Source organism: Manis javanica, chromosome X (genome assembly GCF_040802235.1).
Source record: "Manis javanica isolate MJ-LG chromosome X, MJ_LKY, whole genome shotgun sequence".
NCBI lineage: Eukaryota > Metazoa > Chordata > Mammalia > Pholidota > Manidae > Manis > Manis javanica.
In genome coordinates this window covers 11,701,436-11,720,480 of record NC_133174.1, presented here as the reverse complement: position 1 = coordinate 11,720,480, position 19,045 = coordinate 11,701,436, and the positions used below count along the sequence as shown (strand labels likewise).

The 19,045-nt window shown below is 47.3% G+C and overlaps 1 protein-coding gene across 2 annotated transcripts in view; it reads right to left on the bottom strand.

The window, feature by feature from the left end:
* The window catches only part of NHS (NHS actin remodeling regulator), a 327,408-nt gene that overhangs the window by 46,750 nt on the left and 261,613 nt on the right, over nt 1-19,045 (bottom strand). For both annotated transcript variants that reach the window (XM_073227362.1, XM_037020552.2), the window contains one exon: nt 387-539. In XM_073227362.1, the coding sequence (XP_073083463.1) occupies nt 387-539 (153 nt within the window). The remainder of the gene's footprint in view (nt 1-386; nt 540-19,045) is intronic.

Below are 19,045 nucleotides of genomic sequence, written 5' to 3'. Positions count from 1 at the left end.
TCCCTATATTTTTTGGTCAGGATGGCTTCACATTATCTTTTGTTAATCCAAGCCTACTTTTGATAGGTACAAATATCTGATTGCTTCATTGTGTCTTCTTGTGCAGTTGTGCCCAAGCATCTGGATATTGCAAATACTACTGTTATTCTAAATAATTTCCCTTTTAAATTCTCTTCACGATCATATTCAGAACATAATGCTATTTTAAATTATGTGTAAAGCAGGTCATATTACCAGCAGTTTCACTACAGGGTAGAAAAGGGATTGTTTCAAAGTACTCGCTATAACGAGGGGAGGTGTCGGGCTGATGCAACAGAGAACAACCCCAGGATGGGACAAGCTCCAAGTTCCCTCCCTGAAAAGCCCCCAAGCACGGGGTCAGTCACCTCTGCGCAGGGCCTGCAGGCTCTGCCGGGCGTGGCGGTGTAGCTCCTCCACGCAGGGCGGCCTCGTGGCCGGGAGGAAGATGTTTCTCTGCTGCAGCCACGGGGCGCGGTAGTACACGCTCAGCTTACTCTCGATGTCCAAGTTGGAGACGGCTGTGAGACAGAGAAGGAAAGGGGGCGTTATAAGTCTGTAGCTTGCAGTTGTGCATTTGGCTGACTCTGCGGTAGGGAGGCGACCGGGGTGGAGGCTGGTGGAGTGGAGCCCAGACTACTGCTTCCACATTAGGAACTCACTCAAGGCTGGAAGGTTTGAAGTTTACAATCCGGATACGGACAACCTGTGCCCCCAAGCTAAGGGATGGGAGACCCCAGGACACCAACCACCTGCCTGTGAGCAGCTAACTCCTCCACACCTGCGCTTTGCACTCTCTTGAACTCAGGTGCCCATCAACCTGACAAGGCCCTGGCCAGCCATGCTTGGGTCGGGGTGATGGTGGTGGTGGGGTGCTGTCCTGCCAAGAAGGCAGAGAAAAGCCATAGGAATGAGTCAAAAAGGCTGCTTCAATTCCAGTCTTCTGGCTGCAGGGCCTCCGAGCTATAGTTGTGCCAACCTGCCCCTGAGGCCTGCCTGAACTCCGCCCCGCCCTTGCCCTGCTTTCTGGGACACGTAGCCCCTGGCCCTCATGTTTAACCTTACCCTGCCGTCTGCCCACCAACCCCATTGCCTGCCACCTTTCAAAGCATTACTTGGCTTCCCCGAGTCCCCAGGGGGACAGCCCAGGCATGAACCCACTGCAGGGCTGCCGGCACTTCAGGGAGGGAACCACAGATGGTGCTGGTGAGGAGAGGGGCCCAGTCCTTGCAGCGCATCCAAGAGACCGGGGAGGGAGGCCAGCAGGGCATTTCACCCAGTGCACCTCCTTCAGGTTCACCCTGAGCCTAGGATGGAGAGCACTGGCCAGTCACAGACGAATTCCTGTGGACGGACTATGACTAAGCAGGAGTCCGATCAGGAAATGACTTCACAGAGGAACTCCTGAGCACCTGGGCAGTGGGCAGCCTCAGGAATGGCAAGAGGGGACCCAGTTGGCTATCCAGACCAGACTCCCGTCCTGGGCCTAGGAAGCCCCTGTCCTTCCCAGTCTCATTGCCTCCTTTGGCTTCTTTTCCTCTTTTTCCCAGTGTGCAATTTGGGGGCATTCTGCCCAACTGTTCATTCCTGTGCCCAGAGCAGGCTTTTGGTTCTTCTCCGATCATGTTCTTTCTGAAGTCTGGTTTACCATTTCACTTGGTCTGAGAAGCCTTACACAGAACAAGACGCTCAGCAGATGAGGCAGAGAGGCAAATGGAAAAGAAGGGAGGCCAGTTTTGTAGAGGGGAATAGAAGAAAGGAAACTGGATGAATGCAACCCTTGGGTAATGGACCCCCCTCCCCCACTCCCAGTGCTGCATTTATGGCAGTTATTTTTTATTTTGGTTTTTCTTTCTAAGGCAATCTTTAGTAGTGTTTTTTCCTAGAATAATGCATCGTAACCACAAGGACCACCAATAGAGACAAAGACGTATTTCCAAAGCTGCTAAAGAAACATCACATGGACAGGGCCAAAGGGATGATGCCATTCCCTCTAAAATAGTGCTTTCGGATTCAAATCTCTGTGGTGATGAAATGCTTTATTAGCTGTGCTATCCAGTGTGGTAGCCACTAGCCACACTGGCTATCAAGCACCTTTAAATTTTAAAAAACTTAAATAAATTTAAATTTAAATAGCTATAGTTGGCTATTGTGTTGGAGACCACAATCATAAATAGTCTATCATATTCTCTCACCTTCAGCTACAGAGCAGTAACTCCCTTTGACCTAGATTTATTCCTCTTTGGCGTGTAATCTCCAAAAAGAATTCTAGCCCAACAGTTAGAGATCTCAGGACTATATTCCTGGGAAGGGAAGAGTATTTTTAGGGGGAGGTATATGGTACCAAGAATTAAGGCAGCAACTTTGCTTTCTTGAGTTACTCGATACCTTCACCCCTGTCCTTGGAAACCATAAATGTTGTGCAAACCAGTCAGAGGTCACTGAATCCTGGGGCCAAGAAAGTCTAAGAGGAATCACTGAGGAAGAAGCCAGCCTCTTCAAGTGTCAGATGAGGTGTGGGAGGCCTTGAGGTAGAAAGAGCGGGTCATATCTGGATCCAAGCTTTGTTTCTCTTGTGTAGAGTCGGAGGGGGCACTGAGGACAGAGGCTTTATTTAGCCACCCTCAGAGGAATGCTCCGGTTCAGTGACCAGGATCGACTAAAAAGTCAGCCTTTCCCTGGATGCAGAGGTCAACTCCCACCCAACACAGCAGAGGCCATTACCAAAACCAGCAGAAGTGGGTGTAAATTCATCTGACAGCTGAGAGAAGGGACAGAACACAAAGCTGGGCTGGTGGAAAAAAAGGACAAGAAATTCAGTGGTTAGTCTCAGAGCAGAGGGGCTTCTGAGCACCTCCTCTGCCAGGCCCATCCCTTCAGGAAGGCAGGAGCCAGGCTGGGTCCAGGTGACTTAGGGATAGATAGACCAGAAGCCCCTTACAGCCCCTCATTCCCTCGGCACCACTGACCACAATCTGCTCAGGGTATTAACCTTAGATAGGCCCTCAGAAACGAGGTCAAGTGGCCACGGCTCCTCAGTCTTTGTGTGGGGAAGGGTTGAGCTCCTGCTGTTTATCTCAGTGCTGATCTGAAAAAAAGACTCATCAGAAGTGTTTGTCAAAAACACAGATTCCTGGGCTCCAACCTAGACTTCCTGAACCAGAATTTCCCACAGAGAGAACTGGTAATCTGTATATTTGGAAAGTGGCCCCAGATTATTTTTTATCATTATGCAACTCTGAGAAACATGAAATGTTATCTGATGCTGCCTTGGGATCTTCTGGGAGTGAAGGGAGATAGGCTCCATGAGGGAAGGGAAAAGACTGCTGAAAAGGGAAGAAACATCCATCTACCCATGGAACGTTCTCCAGGTAGCTATTATGTACCAGGCATGGTGCTAGGTGCTGGGATACAGCACACAACAAAAAATCCAAGAGCCCTTGTCCTCATGGAGCGTCTGTTCTCTGGTTTGGGGCATAGATGGTTCAGATGCAATTCGGCCTGGAAGCAATAGGTTGGGAGATGTCACCTCGGGCCGACTCCTCCTTTGTGTTGCGCGACTCCCTAGGGATGGTCTAAGACCTCTAGATTCTAAAGGCCCTCAACACTGAAAAGATTACAGTCCCTACTCCTCCACCTCCACCTTTCTACAGTAGGTAATCCCAAATTAAAGGATACCGAGTCAGCATACCATAAAACACATGTAAGGTTTCGCAAAATTCTCTTTCCTTATTATTAAGTATTAAACATCAAGTTATTTGAAAAAAGAATTTTTTTGGTGTCACTGCTTTGCTGATGCCCTCAACGCATTCTGTACCCACTGGGCAAGCCAGCGCTGGCATTCTGGGCTGTTCAACTGCTCCTGCTGCTCAAGACTGTGCATGCGCAGATGCAAAAACTAACACATGACTTCCAGCACAGATAGCCGCGTAATGGATGGTTCCTGGGAGAAACGGGCTCTCACAATGACACCCTTCAGGGCTAGGAATCTTCACCTCTCCCCAGCCGAAGTCTTTTCCTTTATCTGCTGAGAAGCTGTAACGTATTTCTGCCACGCATTAGCAGGTGAACATTTCCCTCATCACTTGCCCCAATAGTGTTTATCTCTTAGACAGGAGGGGAAGGAAAACTATTTAATCTCTTGGCTTTGAGTTTTGTCCTGTGGTCATGAAGCATTAACTAGTCCTACGTGTCTCCCGGAGGCAGACATACAGGCACTAATGAAACTCTACCAAGGAAAACTATCCCATTTTCCTTCTTAAAAAAAATCGATTCCTATTCCTAAGTAACAGTTCAATGAAAGTTGAGTCCACTCATCATAAGCTGGTGGCACCATGGCCATTGTGAGGCTGTCCCACATCTTTGATTCACTCCTTTTTGTCCCTATTTAACAGTTTCATCATGGCCCAGCCACGGGAGAGCAGGGTTAGTACTCCCAGTGATGTTTGTTCTCATGATAATGAGAAAAGCAAGAAGCAAGAAGCAAAAAGGTTTCTCCTCTGCTTATTTGGGCACATCCAGGGGCCCTTCTGTGACAGGCAGAATTCCAGGCGAGCCCCCAGGATTCCTGCGCTCTTGTGTACATACCTGGTATAGTCCCCTCCTCTTGTGCATAGGCAGCGCCTCTGAGTTATGTTACATGGCAATACAGATTTTAAGATCCTTACTCAATGGACTCTGAGTTAACTGAAAGGGACATAACTATCCTTAGTGTATCTAGCCTAAACAGGTCAGCCCTTAAAAAGAGACAAGCAGCAGCAGAAACACTCTCCTGTTGGCTCTGGAGAGGCAAACTGTCACACCACAGAGGAGGCCGTGTGGCGAGTAACTGAGCTGAGGGCCTCAGTCCTACAACCTCAGGGAACTAAGTTTGGCCAACAACCAGTGAGCTTGGAAGAGGCCCCCAGGCCTCAGATAAGAACTCAGCCCCAACCAAAACCCTGTTGCAGCCCAGTGGGACCCTGAGCGGAGGACCCAGTTAACCCGTGCCTAGACTCCTGACCCATGGACATCGCAAGATAATAAATGGGTATTGTTTTAAGCTGCTGAATTTGTGATATTCTGTTATGCAATAACAGAAAACTAATCCATCATCCCACTATTTTATCTGCCTCCTGAGAGTCAGCTGTTTGCCCCTCCTAGTACTTGTCCTCTCCTCCCTTGTTACTGCTCCCCAGGGAAGGGACAGATAATGGCATGGGTTACAATGGGAAATAGGGCTATATGTGTCATTTTTAACCTACAGCAGGAAAAAGGTTATGTGGATGTATTATTTCTCCTGTCCAAGGCTGAAGGCCCTTGCAGAGAGCTCCAGCCTCATGTACCACATGCAAAGCCAGGTGCATTATATTCATGGTATCTTCACGCAACCCAAAGATTAAAGTATCACCCCCATTTTACAGTTAAGGAAACCGAAGGCCAGAGAAAGTAAGTAAATTTCCAAGGTCACATACCTGGCAAGTGAAGGATCTGGGATTAGAGACCATCTCTGGCTTCCAAGCTGCTATGCTTTCCCAAACCAACATTGAAATCAGTTTTGCCTGAACTAAGGCTGTTTGCGGGATGAGTAGGAGATGGAGTGGGCTGTCCACCAACTAAAAAGTGTCTAATGCTTCTCAAAATCAAAATAAAGGATTCAGAACTGTTTCTCTTGGTATCATCTGTAGCATCAGGTGTAACCAAGAAGTGAGCACATCTTTCAGAATGTGCCCAGCAGATTTGTCATATTCCAGAAATACAAACAACACCATAGATAACAGTATCGAACTGCTGGAAGAAAATGCCATTGTAGGAAATGTCCTCAGGGCAGTGAAAAGGCTTTATAGATTGAACTTAGTTCATTCCCCTGTCGAACTCTGGAGATAATGGAATTGTCTAAACCTTGATTCATGATATGGTCACTGGGTTCATCTGAAATGAGCCGACTTGGAAGTTGAGGAAAACTAGTGGCCATTCCTCTGCCAGAAAGGCTGGGCCCATTTCTAAGGACAGGAGAAGGGTTGGGCTTAGGAGCTGTTGGAAGGGGTCAAAATCAGGGGCAAGTATCATCTTGCCCCACCCTGTCCGGCCCCCTCTCCCCTTGCCCTGCCGGGGCTGGCACTTGGTCAGGGCTGCCCTTCCTGGCCTCATGAACGTCCGGCTCCTTAAAGCCTTCTTAGCCCTGGGAGGAGCGTGACATGCTTCCTCTTGGCCTCCCTTCCTGGAGAGGCTCTCTGTCAAGTCTCCACCTCTGCCCCTGGCTATCTGCCCATGCTACTCTTTCCTCCTCGCAGCCTCTCCTGAATTGAGAAGGGGGAAGGCGACAGCTGAAATCAGAGTTTGAATGCTACATATGGTGAACATTTCAGAAAAATGTGCAAAGTGACTTGGACTAGAATTTCCTTCTAGATTTCTAAATATGTTCTTAGAGTGCCCACAGGACGATCTACCCAAATACACCTCGCTACCCTTTCTTCCTGCCCTTCCACCCATCACACCCTCCTCCCTCCCCCATCACACAGCTTTCTTGCCAGGAACACATCTCTCCACAAACCATCCATTCTGATGCCCTGTGACAGAAAGCAGCGGGGAGTGTGTTAGCCCATTAATGTATTAATGAGCATCTGACATTGTCAGTGTCACAGTTACGCTGCCGGTTTGCTCCCAGCGACCCTGCTAGGCAGAAGCCAGTCATCAGCAGTCATCAGCTTGGTAAGCAAAACAGAAATCTACCCCGAGTCTCTTCTGCTGCTGCCTGAGTTCTCAGATCTGTTAGGGAGCTAGAGGGGATTCCACCACGTGAAACCGTTCACCCCTGCCTGCCATTCAGTCCTTGGCAACCAGCCCCTTGCCCACTGTGCTTGGCAGCGTGGAGGAGCAGGCAGGGTAGGGGGCACCAAGCCTCCTGCTGCCTGTGGAGCAGCCCAATGCTAGAGCTGGGCTCCTGGTCCCTGCTGGGCTTCCTTTTCTGTAGAACCACAGTAATTAGACTTGTTTCTCACTGTGGACAAAGCATCCAGTGTGGACCACTCAGCATCAGAAAAATCCAGGCTCCCTGACAAGTTCCAGTGTCCTGAAACATGTCAGCATCCACAGATAGAACATGCCTGTGTATTTATTTATATACTAAAATGATCTAGAACAATTTTGTTTTCCCATAGGATTATTTCCCCAAACTCTAAAACAAAATGATGCTTCACACTAGGGGTATTGTTTAGTTGTTACTGCTACATTATAGTTGTTTTAATGTTTGACATCGTATGGAGAGACCACTAGAAGCCTGGGTTCTATTCCCTGTTCTGTGCCCTTGTGCAAGTCACCAAACCTTCCCAGGAAAAGTTCCCCCGTGTTCACAAACAAGGGCTTGGACTCTTCTGCTCTCTGAGTCCTGTGCTGCTCCACTGAGGTCTCCGCTTTCTACCAGTGACCAAAATTAAGTGGGGCTGCCTCATCTACCCAGAGGATTCTGTATTCAAACTATAGCAGAACACACTGGGGGAGCGACCCTGGGCTCTGGGGTGGAAAGGTGGGGGTCCATCACAGCAGCAGTGGGTCCAGAACAAGCTGCTGAGCTCTTGGGGTCTCTGTACCTGCATCTGTAAAGTGGGAACCCTAGAGCCGTCATAGAGTGCTTCTAAGGATCCAGTGAAATGCTCACATCTTTGCCATGTCAGTGCTCACTAAATATTAGTTCTCTTTCCTGGACTGGGAACAAAAGAGGACTGAGAGGCCAGGATTGGGGTCCAAGTTCAAAAGGGGAAAGTTTGTTCTTGTCCATGTTTCTTTTTTCCTCTTCTCTTGTTTTCCTGTCTTCTAGGTGAGAGAAGTGTAAACAAGATGAGACCAGTAGAGCTCATTCTTTGGGTTGGAGGGGGGTGGTCTTACAGTCTGGAAACTGGAAAGAAGGCTGCCTACAACCAGGGAGCCTGTGACCTCCCGGATAGGTCAGATGTCCCCAGGCTCTGGTACTGGATGGTTTGGGCAGCATTCAGTGTAATGACTTGGAGACCCTAATTCTCTGAGCTGCTGTCAGAGCTGCAGCACCACACATTCGCCTTGGAAGCGGTTTGTAATTTACTTGTTTATCTTCGGGTCATTCTGCTGCCATGTTCTACACCATGCACTTCCTCCAGAATGTAAGCACGTAGCCATCTGTCACAGCTCAGCTACTGTTTTAAGAAAATTCCTTTAGGCATCTAACAGTCACTGGCTTCTACTGCTGGAAGGGACCTTGGAAATTACAGGCTTCTGTGTTTTTTCAAACCACAGGGCATGACCCATTAGTGGATCATGAAATCCATTTAGCAGGTCAGGACTAGCATTTTTAAAACAATGAAATAGAAAATACCAAACCACAGTGCATGCAGTAAGTACTGCTTTGTGAGGTTACTGGTTCTGTCACACGTGTGTGTGTGTGTGTATGTCTCTCTGTGTATGTATGCTGGTGAAAATGTGTGTCCTGCTCCAGGGAGCAGTCCACACACTGAAAGCTACTGTTTAAGCCACTCCTCTCATGTACTGATGAAGAAGTCAAGGTTCAAAGATCTGACCCAAGATCACAGAGCTGATTTTTGGCAGAGGCAAAAACAGACCTCACGTCTCCTGACCTTGGGTCCCTGTACTTCCCTTGGCAACTTGCTCCTCCAATGCCAACGTACAGCCTCGCTGCTGTGCGCTTCATCTCCCTCGCTTGCTGTGTGCTTCCTCTCATATCAATCAGGCTGTCCTTCAAACCAAAACCAAAACCAAAACCAAAACCACATTCTCACCTGTTCTCTAAGAAACCGGTCGTTTTTATTTTAGGATTCTAGAAGCACTTTACCCCGGGCAGCAAAGACCAAGTGCCCTGGAGATGCTGATGCTGCCAGTCAGCAGAGCACACACTGAGTAGCACTAGTTTAAAGACAGACCAAGGCAACAAGATAGGTACTAGGTTGAATAATATTAAATTAGTGATATTCAACTGTTTCACTCTAGAAACATTATCTCCAAAGTTCAGTCTAATAATTAGATCAAGCCCGAGGTCACTTTTACCAGCTGGGCTATCATGCTTTTACACAGTGGCCAAGCGCTTGATTTCCAGCAACCCAGACAGAAAATGACCTGCCCATTACCAAGTCATGATGTGTTTGTGCCGGTTTGCAAGGCTTGCATGCCTGGTCTTAAATCAGAGAGGGAGGAGCAGGAGCTTGGTTCAACCCTTGCTTCCTCAGCCCTGCACCCCTTAAAGAGACACTGGCAGTTTTAGAAGTTTGCAAACAGGTTAAAGTATAGAAAAAAAATGCTGATGACCTGAAATAAGGAACGTGGTGTTTCAGGAAAGCTAAATGGATAGCCAAAGAAGTCCAAGACTCGGAAAAGGCTGAATGTCACCAATCTGTGTTTATCATTTACAAAGAACGCAGTGAGGTTGGCTATAGGGAAGACCATGCATACCATCCTTTGATACTGTCAACTCCTTGAAAGCGGGAAAATGGAGAGGAAAGAAGGAACTCTGCTCAAAAAGGTGAATATGATGTTTCAGAGTCCCTTCACTCCTGCTCAAACTACAGATGCGGTGTCATGAGCGCAGGCATCTGACATTCCAGGGAAGAAAGTGGAGCCGAAGTGGGAGAGGCAGGTCAGAAAAAGCATGTGACAAATCACCTTTCTATTCAGAAGACACTGCACACAGCCACTGGATATAAGAGGAAAGTGTTAGCTTGCTAATATGGTGCACAGAGCCTCTCTGGTCCTCTTGGACAGACACCTTTGGCTTGGTTAAATTGTCAAGCAGTACAGTAAATGGCATGTGACACCCAGTTACATATGCTAATAAGACTCTTTTCCTACACAGAGGTTAGTCTCTTAAAATTTATTTAGAGATCATCAGTGACAATGGAACATTTAAAAGTACTCGCAAAAGGCCCCACATACCACCTCCACTGCACTTACTTAGAATTATTATTTGCTAATTAGTATATTCGTAGGTAGAGGAGAAGTGATGCCCTTTATTGGCCCAACAAAGAAGCTAAAAATACATGAGCCTGCAAGCCAGAAGGAATTCTTTTCCAAGGACCTTTCCACCCCCAAAGCCTAGACATTTATAATGAGTTCTGTGCTCTCTACAAAAGATACAGCATGAGCTACACGGGTGGGGAACACTTAATGCACGATATATTGAATCTGGAGTCAGAAAAGGTGTTCTCTGTGACTCAGTTAGCCAGAGTCTAGCTAGTCTGCAGTGATACCGAGGGAGGCCCAACTCTCCATGGACAGTGGCTCTTTCCCTATGTTCATGGGAGACAGGCTCAGAGAATGAAAAGAGTTTGGGTTTCCCCAGGACAGGCACTGAGACAAAAGTTCAGGTGCAAGTAGTTTATTTAGGAGGTAATGCTGGGAAGCTACCTGTAGGGGACAGAGGGAAGTGAGAAAGGGAAAGGGGAGAAGCCAATAAAGGGCATGTTCATGAGCATGCTAGCACTGTGGGTAACTGGGGCTGGATCCTGCTGGGAGCCAGGGCAGAACACACATTTTAGAGTTGAGGGAGTTGGGATATTTATCTACCACCTCCTGTTAGTCATTGGTTGAGGACTGCATAGGCGCCAGAGCAATATTCCTCTGGTACTTCTAGAAAAGCAGTCTCCCTGGCCAGAGGAAGCCCTCATGCAAAGAAATGCAGGTCCTGGGAGGTGTAAGTCAAGCAGCTGTGCACTGAAGTGACAAGGGTAAGGGAATATGGGCAGGCCACCAATAGTCTTGGAGGTTTTAGGGATGTAACCTTCCCAGCACATAAGCATGTGCATTTCAAATTTGGGATGCCTCGATTGTGCAGCTGGCTAATGTTAAAAGTTCTCCAATTCCAAAGTGGCTTAAAATGGATTTGTTGTCAAAATCCCCTAAGTGTGGCAGGGAGGAACCGTGGTCAGAGAGCTCTGATTCTGGTTGGAACATTAGCTGGGAGGGCTGTGGCCTGGAGGCCTGCCTGAGAGGAGACTGCCTTCTGCAGGGGCTTGGACCAGGCACCCTGGTTATTCCCAGGGCCCTGGCTCCTGTGTGGCACTGAGTAGGTGACTGGGCCTCTCAAGCTCTGTTTCGTCCTCTGTCCAGTTTTCAGGCATGATAGGAGTCCCAGGTGCATCTTGCACATTTGCTGCCCGAGATCTGGAATCAGCCCTCTCTCCAAGAAGCCTTAGCTCTTCTCAGAGAGAACACATTTAGAGATACATGCTGCATATCAGAGGTGTTCATTGTTGGTGGGCTGTCACTGACTCTGTCTAGGCTTCTTCACTAGACCGAGCTAGAAAATATATAAGTTTCAGAAGGTGACAATAAATCATGAGGTCAAACCACTCTTTCCAATTCAAATCTAAGTTTATAGCTGATAATTTACCTTCCTTGATTTTATAATTGATCTCTATTCTCTTAGGCTGAAAATCTTGATTCTTAATGACAGTGGCATAATTTCTTATTTGAATAGTCTCAAAATGAGTACAATAAGACAACTGAATTCAATTTTAGATTTCTCTTTTTTTTCCTTTATCTTTAGAATTTTTTCTACTAGAAATGGAGAACTTTGTTTAAAAGTCCCATGAAATGATTGAAGGGGTTGAATACAATGATTTTAAGGTCCTGTATATTCCTTTGGGTACTTAAAATGAGAAAACTAAGGGAGGTTCCTGGATGCCCCATTCAGGTGGATCTAATTTATAAATAACTAAAATCCATCTAAAGTTTCTGCATTTTTAATTTATAGCTGATTTGAGAAAAACATAGAAGCCTTTGTGCCCTTCATGCTCATCTGCTGCATGTGTTGCAGTATTCAGGAAACTAGGGGTTTCTTTCCTTCCCTCCTGGCCTCTTGGAAGCTGTGCCACTGGCCCTTGGAGGAGATGGACTGGCTCTGTTGAGTAACAGAGCACAGAGAAGCCCATGTGGTGATTAGGAGAGCTTCTGATCTCCAGAAGACTTGACAGCTCAAGCCTGGAGGTTTTGGCATTTATCCCAGAGATCAAACACATATGTTGGCACCTGTAGGGAAAACGGAAATGAACTAGCCGTTTTTGACTGCAGAGCCTATGATAGAAGCTCCATAAGCAATGGCGGACTCTACGGAAGGCCACGCCCCCACAGGCTATGAGTAACCTCCCTGGGGAATCTATCAAGGCTTTAGCTGAGGGGACCACACACTGGGATCAGACCACTTCACCTATGAATGACTGTGAACCATGCTAAGCTGCCTCATACAAAATTGACATCTTTGTAGGTCAAAAGAGTTGGATATTGTTGATCTCATACAGTTCAACTTTATAGCTCTTAAATAAGCAAATGAGGATTCAAAAACCCAAGAATCTTTCAAAACAGATAACTGACACCCTATTTCCCCCTCCCAGGTTTAAGGCATTTCTGTCATGTTTCCCTTCTCAGGTTGATTTGCTGAGGCGGCAGGCAGAGGTGAGAGAAGAAGAGAGTGAGAAGTTACCACAGGCAGCTGATTCTAGAGGGTCACTGGAGAGCAAGGGCCTCAGGCCCTACTGCTGGTTGGCATGGTTCCAAGGCTCACCAGCAGAGCTTGGCCCCGGTCCCTCTGAGTGTCCCAGAATTCCTGTCTAAGCACACTTGGTTCTGGAAAATAGAATCTTATCACCTCTTATTAAGTTCAAGGTACTGTGCAGATGTACCTTAAGGAGAAAGAGATGCCATCAGTGCCCTTAGGAGTTTATAACCTGGTAGCTGCAGCAGACAAATTAGATGATAACTCAGGGTGGGATCAAGTGTGTACCCTGGGAGAGGCACAGCGTGCCATACAGGTTCAAGAGGAATGCTCTCTGGCTTGGGAAGGGGTACAGGGAAGAGGTAACTTTGAAGTGGGGGAAAGGTTGATGGGTAGGATTAGCAGGTACGCTGGAACATGCTGGAAGAGAACCATATGAAATTTCCATTTTGGGGCAACAAAGCTTTCTGGCAATTTCCTATGAGGTAATCCAGTGTGAAGGTAGGAAAGGAGTCTGTCAGTGTGAGCCCCAGGAGGAGTTCACTGCCGCTGGGGTAGGAGGCATGTGAAGAAAGCAGGCAGCTTAGGGGTTGCTGTGGAGGAAGACAATACCACTTAGTGAGCATGTGCAGGAACCTTGTGCTGGGTTACGTTCCTAATACAGGGAATACCATTTGGTTCCCACAGTAAACCCAGGAAGCACATATAATTATCTCCAATTTACTGAGTAGATGCAGGAAGGTTAAGAAACTTGCCCAAGGGCCCAAAAGATTATAAATGCTAGAGTCAGGACCTGAAGGAGCACATCTGATTCCAGAGCCCCACACCACTTTCTACCTTGCTACCCCACTTTCTAACCCATACCACTGCCCCCCACAGGAGCAGAAAACCATGAGGGAAGACTATGGTCATCCTGGGAGGAAGAATGAAGTAGTTCAGTGGAGAGCCCACGTGGCCAGGATGAGGAACCTGCTACATAATGGGGAATGTCTTAGTTGCCCCCAAAGCAGAGCTCAAGACCAGCTGTTTGAGGATAAAGATGGGCTTTCTTGTGTATTTTTTTGCATCCTCTAGCTAAGCAATGGTCTTGAACACTGACCTATATGTTTGTTATAGGAGCTCAAGTTTGTGGGTTGAATATGGCTCAACTCCATAAATGGTTTGAGCTATACCTCTTGTGGCCCTTTCTGTCTCCTTTTAATCTGCCTCATTTCTTTTCCTGATCTTTTTTTTCTAAGATAAATTCTACTCAATATGTACTTCAAGTTGCACCTCTTCCATGAAGCCATTCAAGACCCCCAGGGCCCAGTTGGTTCATTCATTCATTGAGCAATGAGTAATTAAGGACCTTCCATGTCTCAGGCACTGTGCTAGGCACTGGGATACAGTGGTGGACAAGGCAAACACAATCCTTGTCCTTATGTTGCTTATATCCAGGTAAGAAGAAGGATAGCAAGTAAATCAATTGATAAAGAAGGATGTATCAAGTAGTATTTGGCACTCTGATAAAACAGAACAGGGGGATGTGAGAGAGAGCAAGACTAGTGAGAGGTATGGTATGGAGGAAATGATAGTGGGGACCCAATGACCAGGAAGGCCTTAGACTCTCAACTAGGCATCAGAGATACCAAAGTAAGGAAGAGAGAAAGGGTCCCTGTCCATATTGAGCTGACCTCTACTGGAATGACCTCTTTCTCTAGAAGTCTGGCCTAGCTGGTTACCAAAGTTATTTCCTCTTCTTCCTGGGCACATAGCTGGACTACATTTCCCAGCTTCCCTTGCAGTTGGGTATGACCATGAGATATGGTCTAGCAGAAGAATGTGATCAGAAGTGATTTGTGCCACTTCCAGCACAGCCCACAAAAACACCCCATACATTCTCCTTCATGTTCTTGAGACCTTAAAAACCACATGCTGAAGATCGTAGACTCATAAGATAGAAGGAACCTGGATCCTTGGACTCTGGCTAGGAGAGAAGCTACCCTCCAATGAAGACAAACCAATTTTGGGTATTATGCAACTCAGGAATAAATCTGAATTTAATGAAGCCACTGAGATACTGGGGGTTAGTTGTTACAGCAGCTGACATTACACTAATTCACTAAAGTCACTATGTGACTGCCATGGCTATTTATTTGGCCCTTCTTGGCCTAGGACATGGTTCTTATCATATTACCATTTACCTTTGCACATTTAGTTCCCTTTTCCTCCCTGTACGTCCCATCCCCTCAACTCAGACAGCAACAGTACAGTCTGAGGCTTGCCCTTCTTAGACGAGTACTCTGATATCTCACCTGCTCATTAACATGAGATTTTGCTTTCACTGCTGGTATCAGGTCAGTGAGTGCTTTTATGGCCCTTTAAGTCATTTGTACTTTTAGGTAGGGGAATCAGTGTGTTCACCTTTTCTCTTTGCTTAGAAAATGTGCTTTTCCCAACTATCACAAATACAATCCTTTTCTCAATCCTTCCCCAAAGTATGATCGTCTCTGAATTGGCGGGGCCTGGGTCACTCCAGCAGTAGAGCCATACACCGTTGTTGCCATCCCTTATTTCCCTGTTAGACTACATGCTTTGCCAGGACAAAGATGATTTCTTCTCTACATCTCAGCATGAAGCACAGCATCAGGCACATAGTAGATGCTCAATAAATGCTTGCTGCATGACCAAATAAGGTAATTTAATGTTGTTAAATATACTGATATGCTATAGAAATAGTCCGCAAAGCGTTTGCTCTTCAGAAAACATCTCTAAAACCGCCCCCTCAGTTTGCAGTCAGCATTAACAAAAGCTTCCCCATTAAAAACCAGATACACTGAAGTCAGGCTGAATTACAGGCTGCTTTGGGGCAGCCACAGAAATAAGGATTGTATGTGAGGGGACACTCAGTAGGACTCTGATTTCCTCCTACTCTGCTATGTACTGGCTTCTTTCCCCCCTCCTTTGTTCTTTCTTCCCAAACTCTACCTCTGAATTATTTTTAGGAGCCTACAGGTGGGTGGAGTTACTCTTTGTCCCGACACACACCTCCCTAAGTCACATACCCAGTGAAAGCTGTGAGCACCCAATCAGGTTGAAACATTGTACTCCATCGGGCTTCATAGCCTGTCCTCAGCTGATGGAGGGCACCAGGAGCACCTGCGGCAGCTCCTGCTGAGAAGCCTTCTCATGCCCACAGAGCAAGTCACCCAATCCACCACGGCTCGCCTTCTAGTGCCTGCCCGGCCCAGATGTCAACTTTCTTTGAGAATCACATTGCAGAGCCTCACTGGTCAGAGATTTCAAGACTCGACCAATTTGGCAAAAGAGCAAGATCAGGAAAGAAATGGCTCTAGCGTAACCTTGAAAAGTAAAGAAATTCTTTTATTGTTGTTTTTCTTGTATAGCCTCAGACCCATACTGCAGTAGGAACTGAGGTTACAACACAGAAGCCACCAACCTGCAAATCAAATGGCATGAGTCAATGACATCAGCCTCGAGACCTGTTTTGAGCCCAAGCAATGGTCCAAGTCACTCATCGGGTCACCTTGCTTGCTCTAACAACAGATCAACCTCAGGAAGAGGCGTTTTTGACAGAATTTTACCCGTGGCAAAAACAGCTGGATAACCTGATCATTCCAGTGATAAATGAGAACCATTTAGTATTTCATTATACTCACCCAACCCATAAACCAGTTTCTAAATGGGCTGTTGCCCAAAAGTTGCCAGTGAATTCAATCAAAGATATAGATTCAGTCCTGTGTAGATGTGGGAGGGCTTCCTTTCAGTGGGCTGTTTTGGGCCCTTTCTGTCATTTCTGCATGGAATTAAAAAGTAGGGCAACAATGTTTTAGGAGGAGGTGACGATATTGGAGAGAAGGCAACTAGCACCTAAACATAACTTGGGAATCTCATTTTCTTTAAGAATGAGTTTCAGCCAGTGTTCTCTTTAAAAAAAAAAAACCTTTATTTTAAAGGCTGTCAACCAATAGCTTTGTTAAGCACAACATTGATTTGCCTTTTATTCACCCAGGTAAAGATTTCTTCTTTCCAAAACAAGATCCAGAAGCGACCCACGGAGGTGCGCAGATTCTGATCTCTCTCCCCACCGTGTCAGCTTGCACTGCGCCCTCCCAGGGCCTTCTTAGGTGCTGGATACTGGCTGAAGCCCACTGCAGAAATACCAGTGTCCTCTGTGGTAGGGTTTTCTGTAAACTCACAGAGGGCAGGATGCAGGGGGCTATCCAAGCAAACCACCCTTTCAGGGGTAACAAACTCTGGAAGTTCTGCCCCCTGAAGTGAATTCAAGCCAGTGGCCTGGAGTAGACTATTCAGAGTCTGAACTGGGGGACTATCAGGATTTATTAATAACAATTATATGTTTGGGGCTTTGGAGCAAGTTGTGTTTATTTGGATTGACCCCAAAAGTCTCATCTCAAAAATTAAGAAAAACCCACTTGAATATTCAATTGGTAGTGAGGACTCTGAGATCGTTAGGCCCTTCTTTGCCTCCTGCTTCCCTGGACTGCATTTTCTCCATCACTTCCTTTCTCTGACCCCTTCACACTCCTTCCCATCATCCTTGGCGAGGGCATGGTCCCTCTAATAGACCAAAACTCGCCTGCCCTTTTTGGATGTATTACATTTCCCAGCCCATAGACTCCTGTTATGGTGGTTTTTTCCATTTGGTATATGGGGCAAAAGCAATAGCTATCAGTGCTGTCACAAGAATGAAATCCTTGAGGACGCAGAAAAATCAGACCAAGAAATTGGAGTGACTAGTCATTCTCTGGTGTTCACTCTTTATCTATTAAAAAACACAAAACACACAAAACAATGACATTGGTCACTCCACAAATATTAACCAGGCACCTGCCGTGGCCCCTCATGTTGACCTTTGTTCCTGCAACTTATTTCTGCCCTGCTTCTCCCACACATTCACATGCCGAGGATAACAACGATGTCAACAGAAGTTTCCATCTTTGAATATTCACTCATTCAACAAATAATTACTGAGCATCTACTTGAGGCTGTGTGAGACACATGAGGTCTCTGTCCTCCTGGAGCCTTCTGTCCAGTGGGAGAGACAGGTGACAAACTTACAGATACAATGGCAGGTGGCCTAAATTCTGCAAAGAAGTAAGAAAGCAGGGGAAGAGGATAAAGAGGGATGAGGTCACTGCCCTAGAGAGGGTGCTGTAGCAGATAAGCTCTGTGCCTTGCCAGCAGCCCCTTAGCATGCAGCTAGGCACTCCAAAGACCACTTCTGTGACCCCCTGGGAATCTCTGCCTGGGGGTGACATTTTTTTGGCAACGCAAGTATGTCTGGCCCACAAGCAAGAAGTATTGGAGAACTCGTGCTCCCGGGAGCAGCCCTCGGCAATGCCGGCTGCTGTCCTCTGAGGCTAAGTTAGCTCAGTAGCGTGGTCGTCCCCTCTCCCAGAGTTCCCCAGCAGGCGGGAGCTCCAGCTGACCCCACGGTGACTGCTTGTGAGCCCATCTTCAGGAGATTTGTTCCCTGCTCTTCTCCACTCTCCTATAGCTACCACCTGGCTCCCTGCTCAGATAAACCACGTGTACTCCAGTCCTAGTGTCAGGGTCTACCTCTGGGGGAAGCCACACTAAACTGGGTCTTCAGGAAGGCTTCTCTCAAAGGTGACACTTGATGTGGTGAAGGAGGGAGCTAAGTGAAAATGTGCAGTAAGGGAATTCCAAGCAGAGAGTAGCAGGAGCAAAGGTCCCTAGGTGGGGTCATGTTTGAGTGAGGAGCAGCGAAGTCAGAGTGCAGGAACAGAATGAGTGGGTGACAGAGTCTCAGACAATGGCTTTCAGACTCCCCTCATTTGGTAGTTAACATTTATCCTTTAATCCTTTCACTATTTCCTCCAATAGGTTCACTTCTCATTTTCTGAGAGTTCTGCCATTTTATTTGCATTTTCTGTTGCTGTCTATTTAAACACACCAACCCCTGACTTGTTGCAGAGGAGCAGGGAGACCGTCCATGCCCGCTTAGGGAGGCAGCCCCCAGGGGAAAGCAGCATGCTCCTGGCAGTGGCGCTCCCCCCCAAATTTCTTTAAAAGATGGGAGACATCATTTTCTCCACTTGCACAGCCAGCAGCAGCAGCTGCAGCAGCAGCAGTGTATCCTGAGAACCCACTGGCTCCCCTCACACCAACTGAAAGCCCATCAGCGCCCACACAGCCCGGCCCAGGGAGGGCAGCACGTCCCGGCTCACCCGCCTGCAGCCGGCAAGGCTCCCCCACACCCTGATGATGGCACCACAGCCTGGCAGCCATGCCTACACCCGCTGCACCCTCGCCAAGTATTCTGGGCTCTGCCCAGGAGGCTACTTTGATTCTGCACCAGAGACTCCAGATCACAGAGGATGTGGAGTTCTCTGTAGGCAGCCGGCATGAGCTCAGCACAGAGGCCTCCAGAGCAACACTGCTTTGCTGCCTCCTGGGAGGCCCATCATCAAAACCTCTTGCCCTGACCACACCAGGCCTCCCTCCGTTTGTGCTGCCGGCTGCAGCTACCAGGTGACCGGCAGCGGAGTCTATTGGCGCTTCCTTCTGATTACAGCTCTTTCTGGAGTA